The following is a 27,984-nucleotide window of genomic DNA, read 5'->3' as shown; positions in this document are numbered from 1 at the left end:
CCAGCCTGATGCGGGAGGCGACTAATTTCTGGAGGAAACTCTGTTTCCCCAGTCCTCCCCCAAGTCTGCCCACGAACAAGCTGTTCTTGTTTACGACCCCCATCTCAGGGGAACAGTGATTGCTCATCCCCACATGTGATTTGAGAGGCCGCTTTTGCAGGCCTGGAGGAAACTCAAGCCCCGCCAGCCGTGCTGGCACCGGAATGCTCAGCTGGTCCCCTCCTGGGGCTCATGTGACCAGGGTCCAGCTATAAATATCAGAGGGGCCTCAGACCAAGACAGAATTTGGGCGCCAGGAGAAGAAGGCCAAGAGGCTCCGGGCGGGTGTTTTGTGACAAAGGCAAGACCCCAGGTCTGCTTAGAGCGAGGCAGGTAAAGGAGGCAGCCAGGTGGGCCCCACACTGCTGGACAGTATGGATTATAAATCAAGCCTGATCCAGGATGGGAACCCCCTGGAGAACCTGGAGAAGCAGCTGATCTGTCCCATCTGCCTGGAGATGTTTACCAAGCCGGTGGTCATCTTGCCCTGTCAGCACAACCTCTGCCGGAAGTGTGCCAATGACATCTTCCAGGTCAGTGCTGGGCATGGCCTAGTCCGGGGGCTCAGGGGGCGCCTCAGCTTTCCTGTGATGAAAGCTCTTCTCTCTTAGCCCAGGACGCTCCTAAGCCAGGGCCGGGCAGGTTCTTTCCCCTGCAAAGGCCTCTGGACTGGGCTGAGGGGGCTGGGGCGGTGGCTCTGGCTGCCCAATTCCATTTCCATGACGCATGTTTCCCCTCCCCACCCTGCCGGCAGCTCTGCCACCCGCCACCTCTGTCCTGAGCACCGCAGTTGACTCTTCAATCAGGAGTCAAATACCACAAGTGATAAGTGGGGGAAGCAGGGGAGAGGAGAAAGAAACCAGACCCGGGGGCTGGAGCCAGCTCCCTGGTGGAAGGGGGCCCAGAGCTCTAGGAGGAGGGAGGGTGGGAGGCACTGAGCAGTAGAGGCATTTTCCCTTTCGAGGCTGTGCCCTCAGATATAGGGCAGGAGGGGCTTCCTCTCCTAAGAAAGGAATGAGAATGGATGTCCTGGCTGGGAAGCAGGACTCAAGGTTTCCCAGAAGCACGTGATAAATGTTCTCTCACTATTTTATCTTTAAAGTAGCGGCCCTAATCACTAGCTCTAATTAAAATGCCCATTTGATGAATGGGCAAACTGAGGCTTGGAGGGATAAGGCTGCTTGCCCAAAGTCACTCGGACAATACCGTGACTTGAACCCAGGCCTGCTGACTCTCAAACCTGCTGATGGCTTAGTGCTTACCAGGTGCTCCTTGTGTCAGTGAGCCGTCTCTCATCGCAGGAAAGGGGACTGCAGTTCATGGTTTGACAAGAGAATGGTTGATGTAAGCAGTGTGGAGGATAACCTGGAGATGAGAAAGGGCAGGGGCTGAGGAGCGAGCCCAGGCCTCACCTCTGCCCTTGCCACCCACAGGCCGCAAACCCCTACTGGTCCAGCCGGGGTGGCTCGATGTCCATGTCTGGAGGCCGTTTCCGCTGCCCGACCTGCCGCCATGAGGTGATCATGGACCGCCACGGCGTGTACGGCCTCCAGAGGAATCTGCTGGTGGAGAACATCATTGACATCTACAAGCAGGAGTGCTCAAGGTCAGTTCGCCCGCTGCTGGGAGGCCGGCCTCCTCCCCTAGCCGCTCTGTGCCCAGCTCTCCCAGGCTCCTTCCTCCTTCATTTGCTCCGGATCCAGTCCCCTGGGTGGATGAGTTAACTAGCCAGTCCAGAGAGCGTGTCCCTCACCCTCAGGCAGGAGCAGAGGCTTACTCTCTCCCCCAACCCTGGTTCTCCGTGTCACTCAGCGAATGGGAAGGGGCCCAGGCTGTCCTCCTGAAAGATACGGTAGGAACCAGAGGCAAGACAAGCTGTGAGAGGGACAGAGAGGGGCACTAGGGCCAGCTAACTGGCCCTGATAAGCAGAGAAAGCCCCAGTGAGAACGTAGTCAGTCTGTCTATAGCAGCGATTTTTAACTGCTGTGCCATGGCACACTGATGTGCCACAAGAATTTTTAAGACATGCAGTACCTGACTACTTAGTCAGGGGCCCTGACCTCTTTTCCCTTAGACTGTCAAATAAAAGGTGACAAGAGCCAACACAACAATAGCCATCTGGTATTAATGAATCAAAAGTATACCCTTTTTTTGGGTCAGATTGTCAAAAAATATATATTTTTGATGTGCCACAGAATTTTAGTAATTAATTTGTATGTGCCATGAGATGAAAACGGCTGAAATCACTCAGCCAGTGTGGCTCAGTGGTTGAGTATCTACCTATGAACCAAGAGGTTCCCCGTTCGATTCCCAGTTTGGGCTCGATTCCCAGTGGGGGGCGGGCAGGAGGCAGTTTCCATCTCTTACCTGTCTCCCTTCCTCTCTCTCTAAAAAAAAAAAATTTTATATATATATATATATATATATATATATATATATATGAAAAAGGTTGAAATCATTGCTCTATAGTGATAGCAACAGCTAAGGTTCCATGTGCTGGGAGGCACAGCACCAGGCACTGGGAATGCTTCTTCTTTTTTTTTTCTTTTTAAAAAAATATATTTTATTTATTTTTTACAGAGAAGAAGGGAGAGGGATATAGAGTTAGAAACATCAATTCAGCTGCCTCCTACATATCCCCCTACTGGGAATGTGGCCACAACCAAGATACATGCCCTTGACTGGAATCAAACCTGGGACCCTTTCGTCTGCAGGCTGACGCTCTATCCACTGAGCCAAACTGGTTAGGGCTGGGAATGCTTCTTCCTGCTGCTTCACAGCACCCCTATGGATCAGGCAAGACTATTTCACAGATGAAGAAGCTGAGGTTCAAAGAGGTGAAGTCAGTTGCCCAAGGTTGTCCCGCTGGGATGTGTAAGAACTGGGAGTGGGACCAGTGATGGAGCTCTATGTCTCCCTAATTTTAGAATAGCGGTTCTTTCTCAGGCAGAATTTGTGAGTGGTGGAGGTTGTGCAGTGTTGGGCCTCAAATTGGAGAGAGAGACACAGCTACCAGGGAGATCTTTACAAATCAGGACATCCTGACAAGGCTTCCCGGCTGCTGACCTCACAGCCCTTATGATCCAAAATTGTCATCAAGTGCTTGCTTGCAGGCAGTGTCCTGCCCAAGAAAAGGTGGCAGACCAGTCCTACTGAAAAAAGCCAGGCCTGGGGAACTGTGTTTGCTAGTCTGACTCTGTTACTAACGCATTGTAGGATCCTGGGTAAGTCTTTGGGCCTTCATTTCCCCTGCTTGCAGAAGGAACAGTAAGATTTGTTTTGTAATTGTATAGCATTTTTAATTTTCTTTTTTTTCTTTTTTTAAAAAGATTTTATTAATTTTTTACAGAGAGGAAGGGAGAGAGATAGAGTTAGAAACATCGATGAGAGAGAAACATCGATCAGCTGCCTCCTGCACACCCCCCACTGGGGATGTGCCCGCAGCCAAGGTACATGCCCTAGACTGGAATCGAACCTCGGACCTTTCAGTCCGTAGGCCAACGCTCTATCCATTTAGCCAAACCGGTTAGGGCAACTGAATAGCATTTTGATGGGAAATGTTACAAATATCAAATATTTATTGAGCACCTACTGTGTGTAGGCTCTGTACGAAGTATGTCCCATGCATTATCACTATTTAATTCTTACAATAATCCTGTAAGACATTCTTACCCTCATTTTACAATGAGGGGGCTCAGAGAGGTTCAGAGATTTGTTCAAGCTTGCAAGTGGTGAAGCTGAGAGGGAGTGTTCCATGATGAATACTTCTAACTGCTATTGTCTCTCACATTGCTAGGGCTCAACACTATAAAAATGCAAATATATTTTTGATCATTATAATCATAACTAGAGGCCCAGTGCACAAAATTTGTGCATGGGTAGGGTCCCTAGGCCTGGCCAGCCATCAGGGCCAATCGGGCCTTCTGGCTGCTGGCCTGGGCCTCTCTTCGTTCCGCGCCGCCCCCTGGTGGTCAGTGCACATCATAGCGAGCGATCGAACTCCCAGTCTCCTGGTCGAACTCCCAAGGGGTCACTTTGCATGTTAGCCTTTTATATATATAGATAAAATCAACATTGTACCAAAATATTAGCCCACCCAGTGTTGACCGATGAAGATCATGCTGTGTTTGAACCCTTCGAGGCCTTTCTGCATAGTTGGATGACCATGATAGCTGCTCTTGGTGGGGGGGTCTGCCCTGTGCCCGGCACTACACATTCGTTACAGACAACTTCTGCCATGATCCCAGAAGCTCTGGGAGGAAACCAAAGCTCAGAGAAGTGAAAGCACTTGTCCAAGGTCCCAGAATGAATACATTCAGGACAATATGGATTCAAACCCAGACGCGGAAGCTCGGGCTTGGGAGGTGCCTGCTGTGCTAGGGGCTGGGAAATCAGAGGTAGTACAGACACAGTGTTGACTAAATGAGTGTGTAGTCTAGCTGGAGAGGTAAGAGCTAGACTCTCCTCAAATGAATCTTGGGTATGAGGTAACCAATTTCCTGAGAGGCATAAATAACATGCCAGAGACCCTGAGTGGAGAGAGAGAAAAAGGAAGAAAGATATTCTAAGAATGGATGTTTGGGAAGAAAGAGAAGGAAGAGACTACCCTGGAAACAATCTCTGGGCTAGAAGTCAGGCTTGTGCTGGGCTGTTGGACAGCCCTGAGCTGCCCATGTAATGGCTGTGTGACTTGGGGCACACACACTGCTATCTTCTCTGAGCCTCAGGACACCCTCCTGGCATGCTTGCTTATCTACTCCCTCCTCTGTGCAAGGCGCTGTACACTGCAGATTCAGGAGTGAAGAGCGTAACTGCTTTAATGGCGGTTACAGTCTGGTGGGTTAAATATAGAATTCAATGAGGCCACGAGAATAAATTGCTTCACTTAGAGCCCAGCCTGCAGAAACCGAGAGCTACGGTGACTATAATTAGAGCAAATGCGCTTTAGCCTCCCCTACCCTGACTTGCTGAGTGACCTTGGGCAAGTCAATTCACCTTTCTGAGGCCCAGTTTCCTCTTCTTGAAAATGTCTCTAGACCTGATGACTTGGGGATTCTACCACCCTTCCCATGTCCAGGCCAACTCCATCACCAGGGTTTGAGCCCCAGTCTACAGAGACAGCCTTGGGGTCATTGGCTTCCCCGGTCCTGGGTCCCCAGAGGATTAAACAAAAAGGATTAAGGACATCTAACCACTGAGAACTTGGGCCATAGATCTGAGGTGGAGCTGTGATTGGAGCTGAGGGAGGAGGCAGTGACTCGGGCGCCCCCTGATGACTAGTGACTCTTCCACTTCAGTAGGCCCCTGCAGAAGGGCAGCCACCCCATGTGCAAGGAGCATGAAGATGAGAAGATCAACATCTACTGCCTCACGTGTGAGATGCCCACATGCTCCATGTGCAAGGTGTTTGGAGCCCACCAGGCCTGTGAGGTGGCCCCACTGCAGAGTGTCTTCCAGGGACAAAAGGTACTGGCCACAGCCACTTCCACCCCCAGCCTGGGCCTGGTGGCATGACCCCATGATTCAGGCTGTGGATCTGATCCCTGCAGATCTGCTGAGCCGGCCTTTCAATAATGGTCCCTCCAAAGGGACTTCCCAGGCTGCGGGGACAGCAGTTCTTGCCTTCCTGGGGGAGGCGGCTGAGCTCATGGGTTATACTTAGAGCCACTTGAGAGCACCTGGGTGTGGCCACAGGGGAGAGACCAGACCCCAGGGCCAGGCCACCAGGGAACGTCTCGGGCCATGAATTCTACATCCCAGTGTGCTCTGGGTCCCGGTCCCCTCCTCTGGACTGAGGCCGTCCTCTAGGACCGAGCTTCGGGAGGGATGCACATGGATCGGTCAGGGAGGAGGGGGACACCCGTCTAGCCAGCCAGATCAGCCGAATCAACACTGGCGATCAATGGGGTGACAGATGTCGCAGCCAGATAGCCCTCACATCTGATCTCTCTCTTTTAGAACTCCCAACTGTATTTCTTTTCTTCATCCCTCCCTTCTTAGAAACAAGCCACTCCTCTTAACAGTACCTTGCTGTGTATTTTAAGCAGCTCACTTCCCCTCTCTGTGCTTCATCTATAAAATAAAGGAAACAGTATCTGATATTCCCTGCTCTGGACCTCAGAAAGAGGGGCCAGACAGCTACTGCAGGCTCTTTCTAGCAGAGAGGGAGTGAGGGTGCCATTGTGCTGCCAAATCCCAAGAGGGCAGGCCCTGAGACTATTTCTGTCTCTCCTCTCCTCTCCTGACCCCCACCCCTCCTCCCATCTAGACTGAACTGAGTAACTGTATCTCCATGCTGGTGGCGGGCAACGACCGAGTGCAGACCATCATCACGCAGCTGGAGGACTCCAGTCGAGTGACCAAGGTGAGGGGACAGAGTAGCTCTGCCTGGGGGTTTGAAGCCTCCAGTGCAACCTGGGGCAAAGGCTCACCCATGGCTTGTGACTCAAGGTTGGGGCCTGGAGTAGGGTGTTCAAGCAGGAATGGTGAGGAGGGATGGACTAATCCACTTAATTCACTAATCCATTAATTCATTATACATTGACCCATTAATCTACTCATTCAACAAATGTTTCTTGAGCACAGCTGTGTCAGCCCCTTCCAAAGGCTCTGGGGATGGGGTGGTGAATAAGACAGACCCCCATCCCATCAATAATTCTCAGTAGTCTTTTGTTAGCATTGGTAGTTTTTATTTTTTTAATTGATTTTTAAAGAGAAAGGGAGCGAGAGAGAGAAACATCGATGTGAGAGAGAAACATGGGTCAGTTGCCTCCTACATGCCCCCTACTGGGCATCAAGCCTGCAGCCGGGCATGTGCCCTGGCCAGGAATGGAACCAGCAACTGTACTAAGCATGAGACGACGCCCAAGCAGCCGATCCCCACCTGCCAGGGTCAGCATTGGTAGTGTTTAGGCCATTGTTCTCTGGTGTGCTATAGACCAAGGCTTCAGACCTTAAAGTATGTACAGATCACCCTGGGGTCTTGTTAAAATTTAAGTTTTGATTCAGTAGGTCTGGAATGAGGCATGCGATTCTGCTTTTCTAACAAGTTCTCAGGGTTTGCCCAAGTTGCTGGTCCATGGACCACACTTTGAGTAGCAAGACTGTAGAGGCAGAAGGGAGCTTCTATTTCTGCAAAAGCATCTATGATTTTTCTTCACTTGGGATGGGGCCCTGGAAATCACACGGGGGGAGGGATCATTGTATTGTTGATAGACAAAAAGTATGTGCTAGATAGGTTCGAAGGAAGGAAGGGGACATTATTACCACCCGTGATGGGACTCCCAGACTGATAAGTAATGCTAGAACCCGAGTCTGATGAGATGCTATTATTATACCCATTTTACAGATAAGAAACTGAGGACCAAATGATGCAGAGCTTCTTGAATCCAGTCTTGGTCCTAAAATGGGGGGAAGAGCGTGATTTGGAGACACACAGGAGGGCCAGAATATATATTATTTCATTTGACCCTAGAGTCTCTGTTTTTTGAGGAAGGGGATTGCTTTCTCCATGACACCAGACTCCAAACATGTACCGAGTAGCTATGAAAACTTAGCAAGGGCTTTCTTCTTACTAAGCCTTCATTTCATCGTGTGTACAATGAAGGTATAGTAAGACCTTTTCCAGCTTTTTTTTTTTTTTTTTTTAAATATATTTTATTGAGTTTTTACAGAGAGGAAAGGAGAGAGATAGAGAGTTAGAAACATCGATGAGAGAGAAACATCGACCAGCTGCCTCCTGCACACTCCCCACTGGGGATGTGCCCGCAACCCAGGTACATGCCCCCGACCGGAATCGAACCTGGGACCCTTCAGTCCGCAGGCCAACGCTCTATCCACTGAGCCAAACCGGTTTCGGCGCTTTTCCAGCTTTTAAAAAATAAAATTTTAAATTAATTTTTAGAGAGAGACAAACATCGATCGGCTGCCTCCTGCACGTCCCGCTGCTGAGGATGGAGCCCACAACCCGGGCATGTGTCCTGACCAGGAATTGAACGGTGACCTCCTGGTTCACAGGCCTATGCTCAACCACTGAGCCACACCAGCCAGGGCAGACCTCTTCTGCCTTTAGAGCCTTTGTTCCTAATACATCCATCCTAGAAAGGAAGTGTTGGGGATAGGGAGGGCCCCACAGGGTGTGACTCCCAGATGTGTGTCCCCAGGAAAACAGCCACCAGGTGAAGGAAGAGCTGAGCCAGAAGTTTGACGTGCTGTACGCCATCCTGGATGAGAAGAAGAGTGAGTTGCTGCAGCGGATCACGCAGGAGCAGGAGGAGAAGCTCAGCTTCATTGAGGCCCTCATCCAGCAGTACCGGGAGCAGCTGGACAAGTCCACCAAGCTGGTGGAGACAGCCATCCAGTCTCTGGACGAGCCTGGTGGAGCCATCTTCCTCTTGGTGAGCAGGACTAGGAGGGTGTGGGCAGAATCACTTCAACTCAACCGCTCTGTCTACAGTTCAGGTCATGCTCCTCCACTGACCATCCATATACCCTTGGGCAAGTCGCTGAAACCTCCCTAGGCCCATTTTCCTCTTCTGTAAAAGGAGCCTGAGACAATCCCTACTTAAACCTATTAATTGAGCACCTACTGTAGGTCAGCCACTGAGGTAGAGACACAAAGATGTATGAGTCGCAGCCCTGCCCTACAGTTCAGTTCTTTTGTAAAAATTTCCTAAACACCTACTGTAGGCCAGGCTTTGTGCTAGGCATCGGCTATAAAAAAGTGATTAGGTAAGAGTCTCATCTTGGAGGGTCCAGAGATTAGGTGTTTAGACTGATATCCCTAAAATCCCAGCTTCCTGCCAGGACAATGGGAGGGGCCTAGAGCAGCGGTCGCCAACCGGTGGTCCGCGGACCACAGGTGGTCCATGAGGTCCGAAAGGTTGGCAACCACGGGCCTAGAGTGATCACCAAGACCTGTGCAGACCATGGACAGAGGAAAGATCCAAGTTCTGTTCAGCTCAGGGTGGGGAGCAGGTCACGACTAGGCTAGGGAATGGCACCAAGGGCCCATCTGCAGCAGCCAGTCTCTGGTTTTGCTGATTTCCTGGAACTGCCCCTAATGCAATCCTAACCCTTTGCTCTCTCTCCCCCACAGAGTGCCAAGAAACTCATCAAAAGGTCAGTGTCTCCCCAGGGCTGTGATCCAAGGCCCTCGCTCCCACCAGGGCCTCCCGCTTTACATTCAGGCTGCTGGGAGGGTTTCAGCCCAGGCTGGCTTTCCTGGCCTTTGTATCATTCCCTGCTTTCTTGGACCTGTACTTGCTTGTGACTGGAGAGGAAATACTCCACACCCCAGGGGGAGCCTCTAGGTGCAAGGCCTGGGTGTGGGCATGAGCATGTGCACTGGTGTGCTTGGAGCTAAAACACCCCATCCCTGCACTAAACCCCAGAGATCTCACTCCCCCTCATATCGCTCTCTTTCTCCCCCCACCCCCTCCACCCCACGTCCCCTACAGCATTGTGGAAGCTTCCAAGGGTTGCCAGCTGGGGAAGACAGAGCAGGGCTTTGAAAACATGGACTACTTCACTTTGGATTTAGAGCACATAGCAGACACCCTGAGGACCATCGACTTCGGGACAGGTAAGGGGGAGAGGTGCACTTGTCTATTTCCCTGCTCGACCCCTGGAAATCAGCTTCCCTTCCACTGCATCCCATGTGGAAACAGATACACTAGCAAAGATGCCCAGGTATCAGCCAACTTCTGGATGAGCTGAGAGCTGAGCACAATGCCTGGTGCATAATTGTTGCTCAGTGAATTATCCTTGCAGGGAGGTGTCTTGGGCTGTAGGAAGAGCATGGCGTCTGGAGACAGGCACACCCAAGTTTGAATCTGGAGCTGCCGTTTGTTATCTGTGTGACCTTTGGCGAACCCCTCCACCTCTCTGAGCTTCATTTTTCTAACTTTAAAAATTAGGATAGCCCTAGCCAGTTTGGCTCAGTGGATAGAGCATCAGCCTGTGGCCCAAAGGGTCCCAGGTTCAGTTCTGGTCAAGGGCACATACCTTGGTTGCAGGCTCCTCCCTGGCCCAGGCCTTGGCTGGGGCTCGTGAAGGAAGCAACCAATGGATGTGTTTCTCTCACATCAGTGTTTCTCTCTGTCTTTCCCTCTCTTTTCCAGTCTCTCTAAAAATCAATGGAAAAATGTCCTCAGGTGAGGATTAAAGAAAATAAGGTTAGAAGTGGGCCTGCTAATAATGACTACCTCTTGGTGCTATTGCAACAACTACTGTAAGACATTGATAGGAAAGAGTTTATAGAGTACTAAACACATACTAGTTATAGTTAGTGCCTAAAGCCAGCCTTAGCTTCAGCTTTTTCATGCTATCATCTATGAATACTCAGGTACCTTAATTTATCTGTACCATGTCCTCACTTCTGTTTATAATTACTCTTCCATAGAGTACCTATAATAATTGTAACAATGTAACCATAATAGTAATAAGGGGAAACTCAGGCAACCCAATGAAGAACAAAGATGTTAATAATTAGCTCAAGATCACAAGTGAAAGGTAGCTATTTTGCGATAGAGAAAGAGAGAATGGGATCCAATTCTGCCAAATGTTGCATTGTTCTGATAGGTGATGCTTCAATGACCAGGACAGAGAGGTGACAGGAATAGGGAAGAATTGTACATGGGCTGGCATGAGAAAGCTTGGCTCTCCCACAAGCTTGCAGAATCTGGTGTTGCATCTATTCTCAGAGCACCAGATGCACCTCGTTTGTGGGTGAGGACAAAAATGCGTCCCAAAGCTGAAATGTTGGCAGACTTGGGTATAGCCATTGCTGTAGATCACCTGTTCCGCTCTTCCCTCCCGAAGCTAAGATATTCAAGAGGGGATCATGCTGTGTGAACAGCATGGCTTTGTGAAGACCTTCACTGCCTTCTATCATCTCCCCAAGCCTCAGTTTCCTGAGAGGAAAACGGGGAGAGAACCACACCAACAGCTACCATTTATTAAGCACTTTCTATGTCCCAGGCACTAAGCCATTGACATAAATTCTATCATTTAGTGCAACTTCATGAGGTAGTTCTGTTGTCATCTCCACTGTGAAAGCCAAGGCAGGGTAAGGTCTCCTGGAGGCCACACAGCTAGTTAGTAAGTAGCCCACGTGGATGCCACCAAGGGCCATCTGGCTCACGAGGCCCTCATGAGGATTATATGAGACAATGCCTGTCCAGCGCTTAGCACAATTTTTGGCACATAGTAAGTCCTCCGCAAGCTGCTATGAGTAGTTGTGCATAGGTCCCAGGTAGGTGGCTGAAATTTTGAGCTGTCATTTTGGAGGCATTTCCTCCTTCCAGCCTCTTCCCAGACACTCTGGACAAATACTCTGACTCTGTGGTGACCCCCTCACAGCCCCAAAGGGTTAAGGAATGGCTTTGGAGAGGGGACAGGCAAGAGCCATGTTCCTTGCTGGCAGAGCTTGAAGGTGATATCCCAGGAGAGGAAAGTGAGGACACAGGTTGCAGCTCAGTCAGTCTGTCTGGGCTCAGCTTCAGAGAGCCAAGGAGCAGGAGGCCCCAGAAGTGTTCCCCACCCCCAGCCACTCCCAGTAGGCTGAGGAATGAGGAAAGATGGACAGGGAGTGCTAGGCTAGCAGATTCCAAAGGTTGGTAAATTCCTTCAAGACAAGGACTCTGATTGCTGAGAATTCAGGTGCTCTTGTCCCATCTCCACGGGTGATGTTTACCTGTCTAACTGAGAGGTGGACAGAAGTACAGTGTGCCTACCAAAGTCCCCTTTGGTCACAGGCAGATCAGGTGACAGCAGCTGCTGCAGCTGTTGGAACAAAGGAGCCTCTTGAACCTCCCTCCATGGAGGTGCAGGAGGGAAGGGGCGGGAAGAGACAGGAGGAAGCCCGCCTCTGTGCAGCTGGGGTTTGGCAAACCCATCACCTCCTGGGCTACTGATGTCATTGCATGGCCAGTTGACCCTGAGTGGGCATCAGAAAGGATTGGGATGGCCCTACCTGGTTTGGCTCAGTGGATAGAGCGTTGGCTGTAGACTAGAGTCCTGGGTTCGATTCTGATCAAGGGCACATGCCCTGGTTGCAGGCTCAACCCCCAGTCGGGGGCATGCAGGAGGCAGCCAATCAATGATTTTCTATCATTGATGTTTCTATCTCTCCCTCTCCCTTCCTCTCTGAAATCAATTAAAACTATATTTTTTCTTTTTTTAAAGAAAGGATTAGGATCAGTGTTGTCTCCAGCCAGTCCCCCTCTGAGCAGCTCCTCTGAGAAACCAGCCTATCCTAACACTGTTGTTCTTTGTCACACACAGATGAGGAAGAGGAAGAGTTCACTGAAGATGATCAGGAAGAGGAAGAGTCCACAGAGGGAAAGGAAGAAGGTAAGAAATCCATCTTCATTCATTCATTCAACATGAGATGTTTACTGTGTGCAAAGTGCTGTGCTGGACATTGGGGATGATGCCAATAATATGATGATGTTCCCAATATGTGTAAACCTTCTAAGGATAAAGTCCTGCTCCCTATACCCTTAGAGAAAAAACTCTAAACCATTTATAATAAAAAGCTCCCATTTTTTATATCTAAATGACCTATATCTAGCCTGGCCAGTGTGGCTCAGTAGTTGAGTGTCGACCTCTGAACCAGTAGGTCATAGTTTGATTCCTGGTCAGGGCACATGCCCGAGTTTTGGGCTCGATTCCCAGTGTGGGGTGTGCAGGAGGCAGCCAAATCAATGATTCTCTCTCATCATTGATGTTTCTCCCTCTCCCTCTCCTTTCTTCTCTGAAATCAATGAAAATATATTATAAAATAAATAAATAAATTAATTAATTAAATAAATGACCTATATCTATATGGAAAGCAGTGTAGCATAACAGACATAAATGACAGAGCACTCATGAGCCAAGCTTGGTCCACTGAGGTATTTTGTTTGGCCAGCACAATGTTTAAAATTTTTTTAAATCAGTTGCCAACATTTAAAACATTAGGAGATTATTTTAAAGGAGTATTTTATTTTATTATTTATTTATTTATTTTCATGAATCCTCACCCAAGGATATTTTTTCCATTGATTTTTAGAGAGAGTGGAAGGGAGGGGGAGAAATATAGAGAGAAACATCGATTGGTTGCCTTCCACATGCACCCTAACCTGGGATTGAACCCATAACCCTGGTATGTTCCCTGACTGGGAATTGAACCCACCACCTTTTTTAAAAAAAATTATTTATTGTTGAAAGTATTACATATGTCCCTCCCTCGCCCCCATTGTCCTCTCTCAGCCTGCCCCTGCCCCCCAAGCCCCCCACCTTTTGATGTACCGGAGGACCCTTCAACCAACTGAGCCACACCAGCCAGGGCTTAAAGGATTTTTTAAAAGGAGATTTCAAGGCAGGGGAGGGTTGGTGGGTGGGATGAGATCAACCAATGAACTTGTATGCATACATGCATAACCCATGGACACAGACAGTACGGTGGTGAAGGACTGGGCTGGGGGTGGAGATGGGGCTAGAAGAGATCAATAAAGGGGACAAATGTAATGCTTTCAACAATAAAGATTTTTTTTTTAAAGAAATTTCAACTGAGAATCTGGATGTCCACCTTCTTGTAAAATTTTGGAAAGAGCTAACAGTGTTGGGCTTGCCCTTCTCTCTCATTCTAAGGGTTGGCGATGGGCGGTGGCTGCCCCCTTTGCATGGGACATACGCTTGCCAATTTTCCCAGACCCACCACTGTCAGCCTTCCTGCTCTTATGCATGTCATCTGCTGGCCCCTGTCGGCATCTGAGTTTGCCAACCTGGAAGACTACAGTTAAGAGTTCTGAATTGCAGCTTTCTTACAGGCTGGTGGTGTGATCTTGGGTAGATCACCACTTTTCTGGGCTACTCATTTAGGCATGTGGGCATAATAGTACTGACCTCAAAAGATTATAATGTAGAGTACATTAGAGAATCTTTTAACACAGTGTCTGTACATAGGAAGGACATGTTTGCTAATTAACATGCTTCCTAATGTTACTATTATTATTTTTAAACATATTTTTATTGGGTTTTTGTTTTTTTTTTAGCGAGAGAGAGGAAGGGGAAGGGAGATAGAAACATCAGTGAGAGAGGACATGACATCGATTGGCTGTTTCCCACATGCCCCTCACCAGATACCAGATATCGAGCTGTAACCCATGTGCCCTGACTGGGAAATTGAACTGGTGACTTCTTGCTGCCTGGGTGGATGTTCAACTACTAAGCCACACCGGCTGGGCTAATCTAATTATCTTAAAAGCCAAGTTATTATTGGAACTAAATTCCAATCCAGTTGAAACATACAGAGTAGTCTTTTGGTATTTTGTATTGAATGCGCAATCCAATTTTGTTTTGGCAACTAAATTCTATTTTTCTTTAAAACGAAAGAGTCGCCCTGGCCAGTTTGGCTCAGTGGATAGAGCATCAGCCTGTGGGCTGAAGGGTCTCAGGTTTGATTCCAGTCAAGGGCACGTGGGCTGGTTGTGGGCTTGATCCTCAGTAGCGGGTGTGTAGGAGACAGCCAATCGATCGATGATTCTCTCTCATCATTGATGTTTCTATATATCCTTCTCCCTTCCTCTCTGAAATCAATAAAAATATATATATTATAAAGAAAAGGAAGAGGCCAGGCAGGAATTGGAGTTTGATCATTTGTCACTACAGCTTATCCCCGAGTCCCCGTCTCACTTGGTGTTTCTTCTTTTTCTTTCAGGACACCAGTAAGGAGCTGGATGAGGAAGAGACCTCTGAATGCAGAGAGGCTGGGAAGGGTGGGATGGGCCCAGCTGCCTTGGTGACAGGCCCAGGGTGGGAGGGGTCGGGGCCCCTGAGGGACAATGGGGAGGTGTGTCTTCCCTCTGCGTGAAGAGCAGAGACTAGGAGTAGGACCCCCACCGCTGTGTCCAGCAGTCACTGAAGCAGAGTTGGAAATGTGCTTGAAACAACCACACAGGATACTTTTCTACATTGGTGCAAAATGGAATATTTTGTACATTTTTAAAATGTGATTTTTGTATAAACTTGTATATGTATGCCAATTTGGTGCTTTTTGTAAAGGAACTTTTGTATGATAATGCCCGGTCATTGTGTGACTGGCGATCTTAGATAGAGGGTAATGTCCTGTATTTCAGAGTCTATCCCTGACAGAGGGGATGGTAACTGAGTTTGTTATATGTTGTTTTAATAAATGCACAGTGCTCTCTTCCTGTTATTGCCAAAAGAGTTGGGGTTTCATTCAGCCTTTGTTTCTGGAGACTTCAGATGGACAGAGGCCTGAGAGGAAGTGTGTGGCAGGAGGGAGCCAGTAATGGCAAGGCTAGGCTTCTGTCCCACCAAAGAAGAGCTCTTTACACCAGCATTTCCCAATGAGAGCTCCATGGAAAACTGGCCCTGAGATGATCCTCAAGACACGGGGGTAATGCCCTGTTCTCGGGCTCTCTGGAAAACAGAACCTGGGGCAAAACTTCAATGTTTTAGTCTAGATACAATCCCAGGGCAGTCAGATGAGGGAAAGTGGAGGCAAGGCAGGATAGGAGAGAAGCAAAGTGTCGGAGAGACCCGGCTCTTTGCTCCGTCACATGAGATATTTTTGGCCGGTCATGAAGAACACAGCCACCCCAAAGCAGTTCCTCAGAGGGAAGAAGGGAGATTTTTTATCTGCTGGCTCCTTTCATCTCTTGTCTCAGAATTGAAGCTTGTCTCCCAGAGTGTTAATTCTCTTATACTTCCAGGCTGCATCACTTGGCCCCTTTTGGCAGCTGCTGGGGAAGCTAAACCAGATGGCACACCATCAATTGCCTATGTGGGAGGTGGGAGGAGTAGACCCTCTGTGGTCCAGAGGGTTGGGCATGGGTGCTGGAGTTGCACAATGGATGCTCTGCTGGTTCCCAAATTTACTCCAGGGGAGGTCAAGACAGCCACCAGTTCTAGGGGATGAGGCGATGGCCAAGGCCAAAGTAGTTCCAAGGCTTTCCATGAACAAGGAACCAAGGGGCTAGGAGAGAGATGAAACTGACTGAATCAAAGATGGTGCATTAGCCCTCACCGGTTTGGCTCAGTGGATAGAGCATCGGCCTGCTGTGAAGCGTCCCAGGTTTGATTCTGGTCAAGGGCATGTACCTCGGTTGCGGGCACATCCCCAGTAGGAGGTGTGTAGGAGGCAGCTGATCGATGTTTCTCTCTCATTGATGTTTCTAACTCTCTATCCCTCTCCCTTCCTCTCTGTAAAAAATCAATAAAATATTTTTTAAAAAGATGGTGCATTAACTGGGTCTGAGACACCTTGGACTTATAAATTTGAGGAACACTGCAGAGTCTGTCCCACCATTTCGACATTCAGAACATAGTAGAAAGTTAAGGGCTCTGAGTAGTCCTGCCATAAACAAAGCGATTTGACTTTAGACAATGACTGGCCCATCAAGTTTATGGTGTTTGGACTACTGCTTGATCTTTAAGGCTCTTAATAGTTTTTTGTTGTTTTTTAAAAATATATTTTTATTGATTTCGGAAAGGAAGGGAGAGGGAGAGAGAGATAGAAACATCAATGATGAGAGTCATTGATCGGCTGCCTCCTACACGCCCCCCCCCACTGGGGATCGAGCCCGCAACCCCGGGCATGTGCTCTTCACCGGAATCGAACCCGGGACACTTCAGTCCGCAGGCTGACACTCTATCCACTGAGCCAAACGAGCTAGGGCAGGCTCGTAAGGTTTTGGTGGATTGAATATTTAACCAGCTAGGGCTGTTCTGAATAATTTTTAAAAAATTTATCCATTTCCCAACTTATCCATTTATGTGACATCCTCCAGAACTAATGTTCTATGGAACTCATTTTATGAAAGTGCTTGAAACCCTCACACCTTGGCCCACTTTCACTTCTGGTTTTCCCAAGGCTAACTCAGTCCCTAACTTTGAATTTCAGGGAATCAGATTTTTGTTCTCAATTCTAGTTCTTCCTCAAGTTCTGAAGCATTTTTTTTTCTTGCTAATCCTCACCCGAGGATATTTTTCCATTGATTTTTATTTATTTTTAAAAATATTTTTTTATTGATTTCAGAGAGGAAACAAGGAGAGAGATAAAAACATCAATGATGAGAGAATCATTGATTGCCTGCCTCCTGCACGCCCCCTACTGGGGATCGACTCTGCAACCCAGGCATGCGCCCTGACCAGGAACGGAACCCTGGTTCATGGTTGATGCTCAAGCACCGAGTCATGCCCACCAGGCCCACTGAAGGGAGGGAGACGGAGAGAGAGAAACATCAATGTGAGACATGTTGATTGGTTGCCTCCCACGCTCACCTGACCAGGGCTGCAGATCCCGCTTGCAACCAAAGTACGCGTGCCCTTCTATCCACTGAGCTAAACCAGCTAGGGCTGTTCTGAATCATTTTTTTTTTTAAATTTCTTTTAAAATTGTGTAATATATTACAGACATACAAATATACAAAACCAGTTATAGAGTTTAATAAACTATTGTAAAATGAATTCTTGTGTTGCTACTATGCAGGTCAAGAAGTAGCCACTATCCTGTCTTTTTTGATAATCATACACTTAAATTTCTTTATAGTTTTACTTTCTTTTTTAAAATATATTTTTATTGATTTCAGAGCGGAAAGGAGAGGGAGAGAAACATCAATGATGAGAGAGAATCATTGATAGGCTGCCTCCTGCACACCCCCTACTGGGGGTTGAGCCTGCAACCCAGGCATGTGCCCTTGACAGGAATTGAACCCAGGATCTTTCAGTCTGCTCTGTTCACTGAACCAAACCAGCTAGGGTTATAGGTTTACACTCTAAAGCAGCGGTTCTCAACCTGTGGGTCACGACCCCTTTGGGGGTCAAACGACCCTTTCACAGGGGTCACCTAAGACCATCGGAAAACACATATATAATTACATATTGTTTTTGTGATTAATCACTATGCTTTAATTATGTTCAATTTGTAACAATGAAAATACATCCTGCATATCAGATATTTACATGACGATTCATAACAGTAGCAACATGACAGTTATGAAGTAGCAACGAAAATAATTTTATGGTTGGGGGTCACCACAACATGAAGAACTGTATGAAAGGGTCGCGGCATTAGGAAGGTTGAGAACCACTGCTCTAAAGTATCCTCACATAGTTTTGTCTAGTGTGGCTCAGTTGGTTGGGAGTCAACTGGTGCACCAAAATGTTGCTGGTTCGATTCCCCTTCAGGGTACGTGCCCAGATTTGGGGGTTCGATTCCCTGGTAGGGGTGTGCTGGTGGCACATCAACTCACATATTTCTCTCCCCCCCCCCTTTCCTCTCTCTCTAAAATTCAATAAAAATAAAATAGTAGCCTTAGCCGGGTTGGCTCAGTGGATAGAGCATCGGACTGCGGACTGAAGGGTCCCGGGTTCGATTCCGGTCAAGGGCACATACCGTGGTTGCAGGATCCTCCCGGGGGCATGCGGACCCTGGTCAGGGCGTGTGCAGGAGGCAATCAATATTTCTCTCTGTCTTCCCCTCTCTCTTCCACTCTCTCTAAGAAATCAATGGAAAAATATCGTCGGGTGAGGATTAAAAACAAAAACAATAGAAGATAGTATCCCTCCACAGAAGCCTGAAGGAATGTGAGGCCAGAAAGCGAGAGGCGAACACCATGCGTGGCACCTCGCTGGGGCTCCTGTGAGCTGCTGCGGGCAGGGGAAAAGAGATGGTGGTGGTGGTGGTGATGGTGGTGGTAGCTCTGCCCAAATGGAGACCGACGCCCAAGTGCGACGCTGCCCTAAGGGAAGGGAGATAAGCCGGTCACTCCAGATTGTAAGCCGAGCGAGGAACCGGAGTTGCTCCGCTGGCGAGGATGGGTGGGCCAGTCCCAATCAGTCCTAACGAGGGCCACTGCCCGCCCGGAGGGAGGCAGCTCCGGCCTCCAGGAACCCCTCCCGAGCCTGGCGGAGCGCAGCCCGCCGCAGGTGGCTGCCGCCCGAGGGCAGAAACAACCCTGTCTTCGCCTGTCTCCTAGCCTCAGGAGCCACATTCCCTCCCTCCCCGGATCCAAAGCTAATTCCTACGAACCAAGATCGAGAACTTCTCGGCTGCCCACGCCCCGCGGGGAAGAGCGCACGCAGCCGTCGCGCGGTCCCAGCTCAGTAGCGGCGGTTCGGCTTTTCGTCGCCAGCTACGCGGGCTCCCGGGGTCCCAGGGACGCGGGGACGGGTGATGGGGGGGAGGGCGGGGAGGGGGCGGCAGCTCCTGGGCATCCTTTGCACTCGGCCACCCCATCCCCCTTCCCCGAGGGCTTTTGCACACGACGCCCGGCGGGCCGCTTCACACGGGGCGGCGAGGGCCGAATAAAGGGCTCGCGCGCGGAGCTGGGCTGCAGCGGAGCGGCTTCGGCAGCGGGACGGCCCCAGCGCGGCGGAGCGGGCGTGAGAGGGGCGCAGCGGGCGGCGACGGGAGAGGCGCGCGGGGCGACGCGAGAGTCCGGCTGGGCTCTCCCCGCAGGTGAGCGGGTCTCAGTGCGGGAGTCGGCGCGCGGCTTCCCGCCCCAGCGCGGCGCCGCATGAAGACCATGGACAAGCAGCGTCTGTTGGACGCCGGGTCCGGAGCGCGGTAAGGCGAGAGCCTGGGCAGGAGTGGGGATTTGAGCAGCTGCAGACGCACCTCCTGGTTTGCCGTCCCGGATGGTTTGAGCGGCACTGGATGGTTTGTGCACACAGGAGGGGTGGAGCGAGGTGAAGGAGAGGGGAAACCCAGCGTGGCGCGGGGATCAGCCCCCCTTGGCGGCCGAGCACAGAACCTAACCACGGCCCCGGGGTTCGGAGAGCTTGGCCTAGAGCCCCGCCCACCGCCAGGAACTTTGCCCCGGGGCAACCTGGCCCAGGGAGGACCCGTGTCCCCAGGTGCAGAGATGGGGGTTTGCCCAGCTGCCAGGGCCTGAGCTCTGTTCCTTCTCCGTGCTCGACTGGCCTGGTTCCGCCCCTTGGCCACTTCCCAAGGTCTTGGCCTCCTCCAGGCCCTGGGAGGGATGGGGGAGAAGTGAACATCTGGGGCACGGCCCTTAGACTCCCGGAGACTGGTCATTCCCCCAGCACCCACCTGCGGACATGGGCCTCTGGTCGCCCCTTGGGGACCTTGGAGCTTGGAGTGTCCCTAGCTAGTCCCCTAATTGTCCACATGGGAACGCCCAGGCCCCACGGAGAGAGGGGATTGGGGTCAGCCCTCCTCATCCCCATCGCAGAGCTGAGTCTACCCTCTCCTCTCTGGCTAGGTCTTACATGGGATCTCGGTGGCAGAATGAGGCTGGCTGGATTTCTGTGTCACGACCTGAGCTGGACTTGCCATCCATTGAGCTGAACGTGGAGAACAGTCACTACTGCCACTCCCAGCAGGGTCCTGGCAGCCGCTGTGACCCCGAGAAGGAGCGGGCCCGGCGCCAGCTCTATGTGGCCTCTGCCATCTGCCTGGTGTTCATGGTTGGGGAAGTCGTTGGTAAGGACTTTTGTGCTAATTAAGTGAAATTGGCACGTGGATACTCTGGATGATCCAAAGGCTTTTCTCCTGAATGTTCCAGCAATATTAATACAGTTGACACTTGAACAGTGCGGGGGGGCGGGAGGGGGGAGGTTAGGGGCGTCAACCCACACAGTTGAAAAATCCAGGTGTAACTTTTGACTCCCTAAAAACTTAGCAACAGTTGGCTCCTTCTCATCCATGGATTCAACCAACCACAGATGGAAAGCCGTGTTTAGAAAACCGTGTTTGGGGATGTGAAAGTAGAGTTTTCCACGGGGATGGTTGAATTAACAGGTGGGAAATCAGTGGATATGAAGGGCTAATTGTGTTTATTGAAAAAATTTCACATAGGAGTGGACCCCTGCAGCTCAAACCTGTGTTGTTCAAGGGCATAGTTGAAGACTGAAGACTCTGTTCCTTTTAAATTTTTTTTAAAGAACTTTATTTTTCAATTACTATAGACATACAATATTATATTAGTTTCAGGTATATGACCTAGTAATTAGACATTTATATCTCTTACAAAGTGATCACTCCGATAAGTCTAGAACCCATCTGACACCATGTATAGTTATTATGGACAATATTATGGATTATATTTCCTAGGCTTTGTTAAGTCTTTTAAATACATGTATCTCATGCAACCCTCAAAACAACCTTGTGCTGTCACATGGGTGCTGTTAGTCTCCTGATTTTATAGATTTTGAAACAGGTACATTTAGGTTATGTAATTTGCCCAAGATTACACAAAACTAGTAGGTAAGGGAAGGGCTGAATGCCTAGAAAGGAAAGAGCATTTACTGAATGTTTACTATGTTTCCCAGGCCCTATTTGAACTTGATTTTCACATTCACCCTGTAAGTAGATGTTCGTCCCATTTCACAGATGGTAGAAATTGAGGCTCGGATAAAGTACTTGCAGTGAGTATCAGTGTCTCCTTGGGGAGCCGACGAGGACCCTCCATTCTTATCACCCCCTGCAGGTGGGTACCTAGCACACAGCTTGGCAATCATGACTGATGCAGCCCATCTGCTCACTGACTTTGCCAGCATGCTCATCAGCCTCTTCTCTCTCTGGATGTCCTCCCGGCCAGCCACCAAGACCATGAACTTCGGCTGGCAGCGAGCTGGTGAGGGCCCTGATCTGAATGGAGTTGGGGTTGGAAGAATGACAGGTCCAGATATGGTTTCTTAGGTGGATCCCCTGAGTGAGGCCAGGAGAGCAACTTTCATGGGGGAGGATAATGTCAAACTTGGCTTCTGTCCTCTGGGAACTCCCAATCTGGGAGGGAAGGAGAGTTCACCTTCCAATGAAATGAAGTGGGCAAACTTCAAGAACAAATCGGGGGGGTAGGAAGGCGGGGGGAGGGGTGCAGGAAAGGTCAGCAAAGCTTTCTGGAGGATACAGGCTTTAAACAGGTATACATTTAAAAAAGGCATTTTCATTACATGTAAAACAAAGTCTTGAGCTAAATGACTTAAACTCCTTCTAGCTCTGATATTGTCAGACGTTTGAGTGGTGGGCTAAGGTGCAGACCCAGCCCAGACTTGGGACAGGGGTCTCCTCAGCCTTCGGGCTCCACACTAAGATTGGTGTTGGGGTTGGCTCTTCCTCAGAGATCCTGGGAGCCCTGCTGTCTGTGCTGTCCATCTGGGTGGTGACTGGGGTGCTGGTGTACCTGGCGACAGAGCGGCTCATCTCCGGGAACTATGAGATCGAGGGGAAGACTATGCTGATAACAGCGGGCTGCGCCGTGGCCGTGAACATCATGTGAGTCCTCCCTCCTCCCACTTCTCACGTGCGTACCTGTGTGCCTTCTGGTGGAAACAGGGCAGCCGGAACTCTGGTACAGGAGTTCAAACTCAAAGGCTAACATGGGCCAAATAAGCAAGGTTTCAGTTTATGTGGGCTGCAACAAAACAACAGCTTCACTTTTCAGAGAAACGTAGGTTCATTTCGATAGAGACATGCTGAACACAAAGGGCTGAAATAAATGAGTCATCGTTTACATAAAATAATAGAACATTTTAATAAAAATTAATATTTTTTTCTTGAACATTAACTTACCAGACACTGAGAAACTGCACAAATTAATAAGCATAATGCAAATAAACCTATTTTTTCTTATTCTCCGAAAGCGAAATATTTCCTGTTGCGCACACCAAACAAGTCAGTCCAAGAGTAATGACATGGCAATTGGCTGCTAAAATATTTGCTGCTAGTGTTAGTAGAGAGAAATGGTGCGCCTGTGCATAAGGCACATAAAGGAAATGAATGAAACACGATTATAGTAATCAGTCATTAGCGAACGTTGTAGTTCGTTCGTTATTAATAATGATGTATAACAGGATATTGTAAAAATTAAGTTACGGAATTTTTATTAAAACGTTTCTGACATACCGTTATATTGGCTGGGCTGCAAAAATATTCGTTGTGGGCCGAAAGTTTGACCTGCTTGAGCTACAGGAACAGAATTTTCCTAACGGTCTGAGCTCTAGCATCTGGAACACCTGGGTTCTGCCTTAGGCCTGGGCCCAGACCATCAGGAACTGTAAATCTGGGGCAGCATCAACTCCACCCCACCCCACACATGTTGGTGAATAACCTGGGAGGCTTCATACCTGAAGTGGGAAGGGGTTAGTCTAGTTCTTGCAGGAGCAGATGTCCCTCGGGGAAGAGTCCAAGTTCTTTTTCGAGTGGATGTGGTTGAAGTTGGTCTCAGTGAGGGGCAGGGTGTGTAGCGCGTCAGTCTTATTTGGGTTCTCTCTCCCTTGTTCAGTGGCCTAGAGTGAGCCACTCCTCTACGACTCGGCTCCCCTGTCTGGGGCACAGCGGGGGGAACTGATGACTGCATGGTGTTCTGCTCTGAGACATGGCACTGGGGCATCTTTGTGCCCAGATTCAGCCTGGCATTGGAGTTGAGCCCTTTCTCTATGGCACTCTGAACCAAGGCCTCGTGGGTCTGGGTCAGGCTGCTCACATAGTCAAAGGGGTCATGCAGTCTGGGGCTTTGGGCTTTTAGCCCCACAGGGAGGCCAGCCCTAATGAGTAGCCTTTACCTGGCTGATCTGAAGCCTCTGCCCTCTATCTCAGTGAGCCCTTTGGCGTTGTCTCCACTTCCGTAGAATGGGATTGACTCTTCACCAGTCTGGCCATGGACACAGCCACGGCCAAGGGCACGGACACAGCCACGGCCAAGGGCACAGCCAAGACACCACCCAGCAGCAGGAGAACCCCAGTGTCCGAGCTGCCTTTATCCATGTGATCGGAGACTTGCTGCAGAGTTTGGGCGTCCTGGTGGCAGCCTATATTTTATACTTCAAGGTCAGAGCTGGGGACAGAGGGAAGTGGGCTGGGGAGTGGGGTAGGAGGGGACCCTCCTGCACAGGACCGTTTCCAGATTCTAGCCCCCTTTCTAGCTCCTGGCAAAAGAGTGGGGAGAGGGAAGGAGCATTTCTCTAACTTCTGGTGTTTTCTGCAGCTCAGAAAGGTTCAGTGACTTGCACAGCGTCACATAGCTAGTAAGTGGTGGAGCCAGATTCAAACCCAGCACTGTGTGCTGCGGAAGCCTGGGCATTGCCCATCACACAGAGGCAGTGCAGTATATTGGAAAGGGCTGGGCATTGGGTTTGAAGTCTGGCTCCACCCCTTGCCAGCTGTGTGACAAAGAGTGAGTCCCTTGCTCTAACTGAGCCTCAATTTCCCGAGCTACAAAATAGGGGTGATGGACTAGATGGTGCCTAAGATTCCACTCAGATCTGTCCATGTTTCAGCCCCGTGGCAAGGAGGTGGGAAGGGACTATGCCTTATCTGAACTGTGGTCTGGCATGCCTGTCCTTCTGGGTGTGGAATAAACTGGGAGGCAGGGCCAGGGTAAGGCTCATGCCCACCCTGGTACAGAGAGAGCCCCTCCTCCCTACGCACTGTGAGGCCGAGGTGTGGATGTTGAACCCTAGCTCTGCCTTCCCTTTTTCCTGCAGCCAGAGTACAAGTACGTAGACCCCATCTGCACCTTCATCTTCTCCATCCTGGTCCTGGGGACAACCTTGACCATCCTGAGAGATGTGATCCTGGTGCTAATGGAAGGTAACCCGGCGTGGGGCTCCGTTTTTGCTCTTGGCTCTCCAGCTCTCATGGAAGTTCCAGGGTGGGGGTTGGATCCCAGCACATTGGTGGGGAGCCAGGGTCTGGAGCCGGTGTAGCCTAGGGCCCTAGGCCGGTCTTGGCACGGAGCTGGGCCCTCAGGGTGGCCATTCCTGGAAATGTCCCCTGGACTGTGCCTTCCCTTCCCCCTAGGCACAGGGTGCCGCCTCCCTGCTGAGGTGCGTCCTTCTTGCCTAATCAGGCGGTTTCTGGGTTAGCCCCTGGCACTCTAGCCCCTCCCCATACACTTCCTCAGTCTCAATTTGCCTTCCTCAGGCAGAGAGAGGGTCGAGGATCATGCTTCCCATTGCACAGGGGGACAGACTGAGGCTCAGAAAAAGACGGTTAGTGTTGAACAAGGCTGCTGAGCATGTGGAGCAGTCCGGGCCATCTTTTCCGAGGCCCCGGCATCAGGAGGATGTGACTGAACTCGGAGGGGTGCTAGGTAGCGAGTGGCAAATGGTCTGCCCTGAGTTACCACACTATTCGTCCGGCTTTCTTGTGCTCCAGGTCTTGGGGTCATGGGTCTCTGTGTGGGAGGGTCACCTGGATTCTGGTTTGTGGTCAGCAGGAACGTAGGGGCAGCTTCCCAGGAAAAAAGAAAAACCTCTTTTTATTGAGCACCTACTATGGGCTAGGCACTGTTCTAGACACTGGGGAGGATAGGGTGGTAAATAAAAAATAAAGACTATCCTGCTTTCATGGAGCTTCCATTTTAGAGGGGGAGACAGACGAGAAACCAACAAACAGAATTTCAGTGTTAAGTGTTAAGAGGAAAGCACAACAGGTGATATGATGGCGACCACATGGACGGTGGGGTAACAGCAGGTCTGCTGGCCGAGGCGCTCTTCTGAGATGACCTTGGAGGAGCGGGAACCAGCATGGGTGGAAGGGAGCAGTTCCCCTCAGCCCTGCCCTGGCTGTCCCCAGGTACCCCCAAGGGCGTGGACTTCACAGCTGTGCGGGACCTGCTGCTGTCAGTGGAGGGGGTGGAAGCCTTGCACAGCCTGCATATCTGGGCACTGACTGTGACCCAGCCTGTGCTGTCTGTCCACATCGCCATTGGTGAGTGGTGGGGACACTGGGGGTGAGGGGAGGGGAAGGGGCAGCCAGAGAGACCTGGGCATCCCTCCCAGATGCTGCTGGTGCCCATGCTTGGAACCCGGCCCCATGCGGAGTGCTTGGTGTGCATTATTTCATTTGATCATCACAGTCCCATTTATACATGAAGGAACTGAGGCTGGGGGAGTGGAGCCGGGGCGGGGGGGGGGGGGGGCGGGGTAGAGGAAGGCCTAAAAGTGCCCTTCGTGTTCTTCCAGGATGTGGCAGGACCTGGGGCTGGGGGTGGGGGCGGGTATCTGGCGCAGGGGTGGAATCTTAGTGTTCATGGTCAGGCATCCTGTTCTGCTGTGGGCAGGGCATGAGAGTTGGGCTCCTGATTGTTTCTAAGGGCCCACGAGTGAGGAAATGCTTTTCTGGTGTGTCCTCTTGTCTCCCAGCTCAGAACACAGATGCCCAGGCTGTGCTGAAGGCAGCCAGCGCCCGCCTGCAGGGGAAGTTCAACTTCCACACCATGACCATCCAGGTCGAGCACTACTCTGAGGACATGAAGGACTGTCAGGCGTGCCAGGGCCCCTCGGACTGACGGCCTGGCCAGGTGCCCACTGGAGCACGGACAGGACCTGCAGACGGTGGGGCCCCGTGTCCCCCAGGCCCAGCCAGGACTCTGTTTACCCTGACTGTGTCATAAACCAGATCCCTCTTCTGACCTCAGCTCCATGCTCAGCGCGGAGGAGCCTTGCCCACTCCAGGAATGGGGCTCCTCCCCGGCCTCCCCTCCGACGATAGCAGCCCCAGGGTGGGGACTCAGCAGGTACAAGCCCACTCCTGCTCCTGGGTCAGTTCCTGGTGGGGCTGGGTTTGGGCCTGCTCCGCCGCCAATGCTGTCTTACCACCAGCCTCAGGGAGAGGCAGTGAGGGATGCTGGAGGGGAGCCTGGCCGCAGCGCCCCCTGCCTACCTGCCTCATTTCCCATCTTCTTTGCCTTAGAAACCTGTAAAGAAATCTTGGGACTGAGCCCCCTCCCTCTGCCTCTAACACGATCTGATTTAAGGAGGCCATGGGGGCTAGGGAGTTGCGAGACAGACTAGTAAGCCAGGACAAGTGGAATAGGGAATCCGAGACAGATAAATGGCCAGGCAGGTTATAGCCAGCCATCGAGTAAATCACAGCATCCCATCTCCCCTGGCCAAGGACGCTTAAGAGTAAGTGGTTTGCACGTCTGCCCAACCAGAGGATAAAGAGCTAAAATCTCAGGAAGACAGATAACACAGCCAATGAGTGCCATTTATACCAACCACATCCAAGGACAGGTGAAGTTAGGGGAATAAATCTCATTTTGGTGCATCAGCATAAACTGATTAATATTCTATTGGGGGCCTCCCCTAAATTCCCAGCCTTTAAAACCCTCAAGATGAAGGACTTAGGAGCCTTTTCTCCCTCGCCTCCCCCCGACCCACCCCCCATGCATTACCTCCGCCTTACTCCTAAGCTCCAAGGGCCCTTCTGTAAGTTTCTAAATAAACTTTCTCTTAAAATTCGCGTTCTTGGCTCTGAAATCCTTCTCTGCTAAACTCAAGAACTGAGGTGGTTTCCCTGCCAACACCACCATTAACATAAGGCCCCAGCCCTCTCCTCTGTGTCCCCCTGAGAAGGGGAGCCACGGGGCACCCAAGGGCCATCTGTGTGGTAGTCACTTCAGCTGTGAGCCAAATGGTTCCCTTTCTGAAGGGAGGAGGCTTCTGGCTAGGTAAGGACCTGGCTGGGTTCCTCTCTGCTTATTCCCCCAGCCCAGGAAGCTATGCCAACACAAAGATGCCCTGGCCACAGTTGGGGGAGGAGCAGGAATGTCACCCCGGGTCCTGCCCTGACCACCCCGCAGCTCCTGGGCCACTTCACAGCCTGATAGTGTCCTGAAATCAGGCCTGCTTGGGCCAGCTCTGTTTCCTCTGTGACAGGACATACTCTGAACTTGGGGATGGAGGACAGAGCGGCTGTACAATTGGGACAGGACAGGAGACGATGGCTTCCTGGAGGGTGTGAAGGTTCCTGACTCGGGGTGGCTTGCGTTTAGAAGATGCAGGGGGAGACCTGTCCCCAGGCTCACAGAGAAGGCCGTGTGCCCTGGCCTAGTGGTCTGTCTGCCATAGCCAGCCAGTGCCCTTAGGCAAGTCAGCCTGGCTGTGCCTCTGATTCTCTGAGAATGTTAACCCCTACTTCACAGGTTGTGGGGACTGGAGCCAGTCTGCGAAGCACCTGG

At 50.6% G+C, this 27,984-nt stretch overlaps 2 protein-coding genes across 3 annotated transcripts; both read left to right on the top strand.

Moving 5' to 3' along the window:
• The first annotated feature begins 260 nt into the window (after nt 1-260).
• On the top strand, nt 261-15,251 carry TRIM63 (tripartite motif containing 63). 2 transcript variants are annotated; one of them, XM_036351158.1, is made up of 9 exons: nt 261-572; nt 1,473-1,645; nt 5,341-5,506; nt 6,309-6,404; nt 8,203-8,436; nt 9,138-9,160; nt 9,499-9,623; nt 12,326-12,394; nt 14,745-15,251. In XM_036351158.1, the coding sequence occupies exons 1-9, from the start codon at nt 414-416 to the stop codon at nt 14,753-14,755; spliced, it is 1,056 nt and encodes a 351-aa protein (XP_036207051.1). In that variant the 5' UTR covers nt 261-413; the 3' UTR covers nt 14,756-15,251. The 2 variants fall into 2 exon arrangements, with proteins under 2 accessions (XP_036207051.1, XP_036207050.1); XM_036351157.1 differs by having other exon boundaries at nt 263-572; nt 5,338-5,506.
• Nucleotides 15,252-19,398: 4,147 nt separating this feature from the next.
• Nucleotides 19,399-27,263, top strand: SLC30A2 (solute carrier family 30 member 2). Its single transcript, XM_036352420.1, has 8 exons — nt 19,399-19,619; nt 20,278-20,498; nt 21,505-21,651; nt 22,139-22,292; nt 23,648-23,846; nt 24,503-24,608; nt 25,596-25,730; nt 26,165-27,263. Exons 1-8 carry the CDS (start codon nt 19,570-19,572, stop codon nt 26,308-26,310), a joined length of 1,158 nt encoding a protein of 385 aa, XP_036208313.1. The 5' UTR covers nt 19,399-19,569; the 3' UTR covers nt 26,311-27,263.
• The last annotated feature ends 721 nt before the right edge of the window (nt 27,264-27,984 follow it).

This window comes from Myotis myotis, unplaced genomic scaffold, assembly GCF_014108235.1.
Source record: "Myotis myotis isolate mMyoMyo1 unplaced genomic scaffold, mMyoMyo1.p scaffold_m19_p_2, whole genome shotgun sequence".
NCBI lineage: Eukaryota > Metazoa > Chordata > Mammalia > Chiroptera > Vespertilionidae > Myotis > Myotis myotis.
This window is presented reverse-complemented; position numbering and strand designations above follow the sequence as displayed.

Bases quoted from the DNA above. Each gene is read 5' to 3' on its own strand.
- SLC30A2 (XM_036352420.1), top strand. From the start codon at position 19,570: ATGAAGACCATGGACAAGCAGCGTCTGTTGGACGCCGGGTCCGGAGCG. The intron at 21,652-22,138 runs GTGAGGGCCCTG...GCTCTTCCTCAG, and splicing joins CTTCGGCTGGCAGCGAGCTG to AGATCCTGGGAGCCCTGCTG. The intron at 24,609-25,595 runs GTAACCCGGCGT...GGCTGTCCCCAG, and splicing joins GATCCTGGTGCTAATGGAAG to GTACCCCCAAGGGCGTGGAC.
- TRIM63 (XM_036351157.1), top strand. From the start codon at position 414: ATGGATTATAAATCAAGCCTGATCCAGGATGGGAACCCCCTGGAGAAC. The intron at 5,507-6,308 runs GTACTGGCCACA...CCTCCCATCTAG, and splicing joins GTGTCTTCCAGGGACAAAAG to ACTGAACTGAGTAACTGTAT. The intron at 9,624-12,325 runs GTAAGGGGGAGA...TGTCACACACAG, and splicing joins GACCATCGACTTCGGGACAG to ATGAGGAAGAGGAAGAGTTC.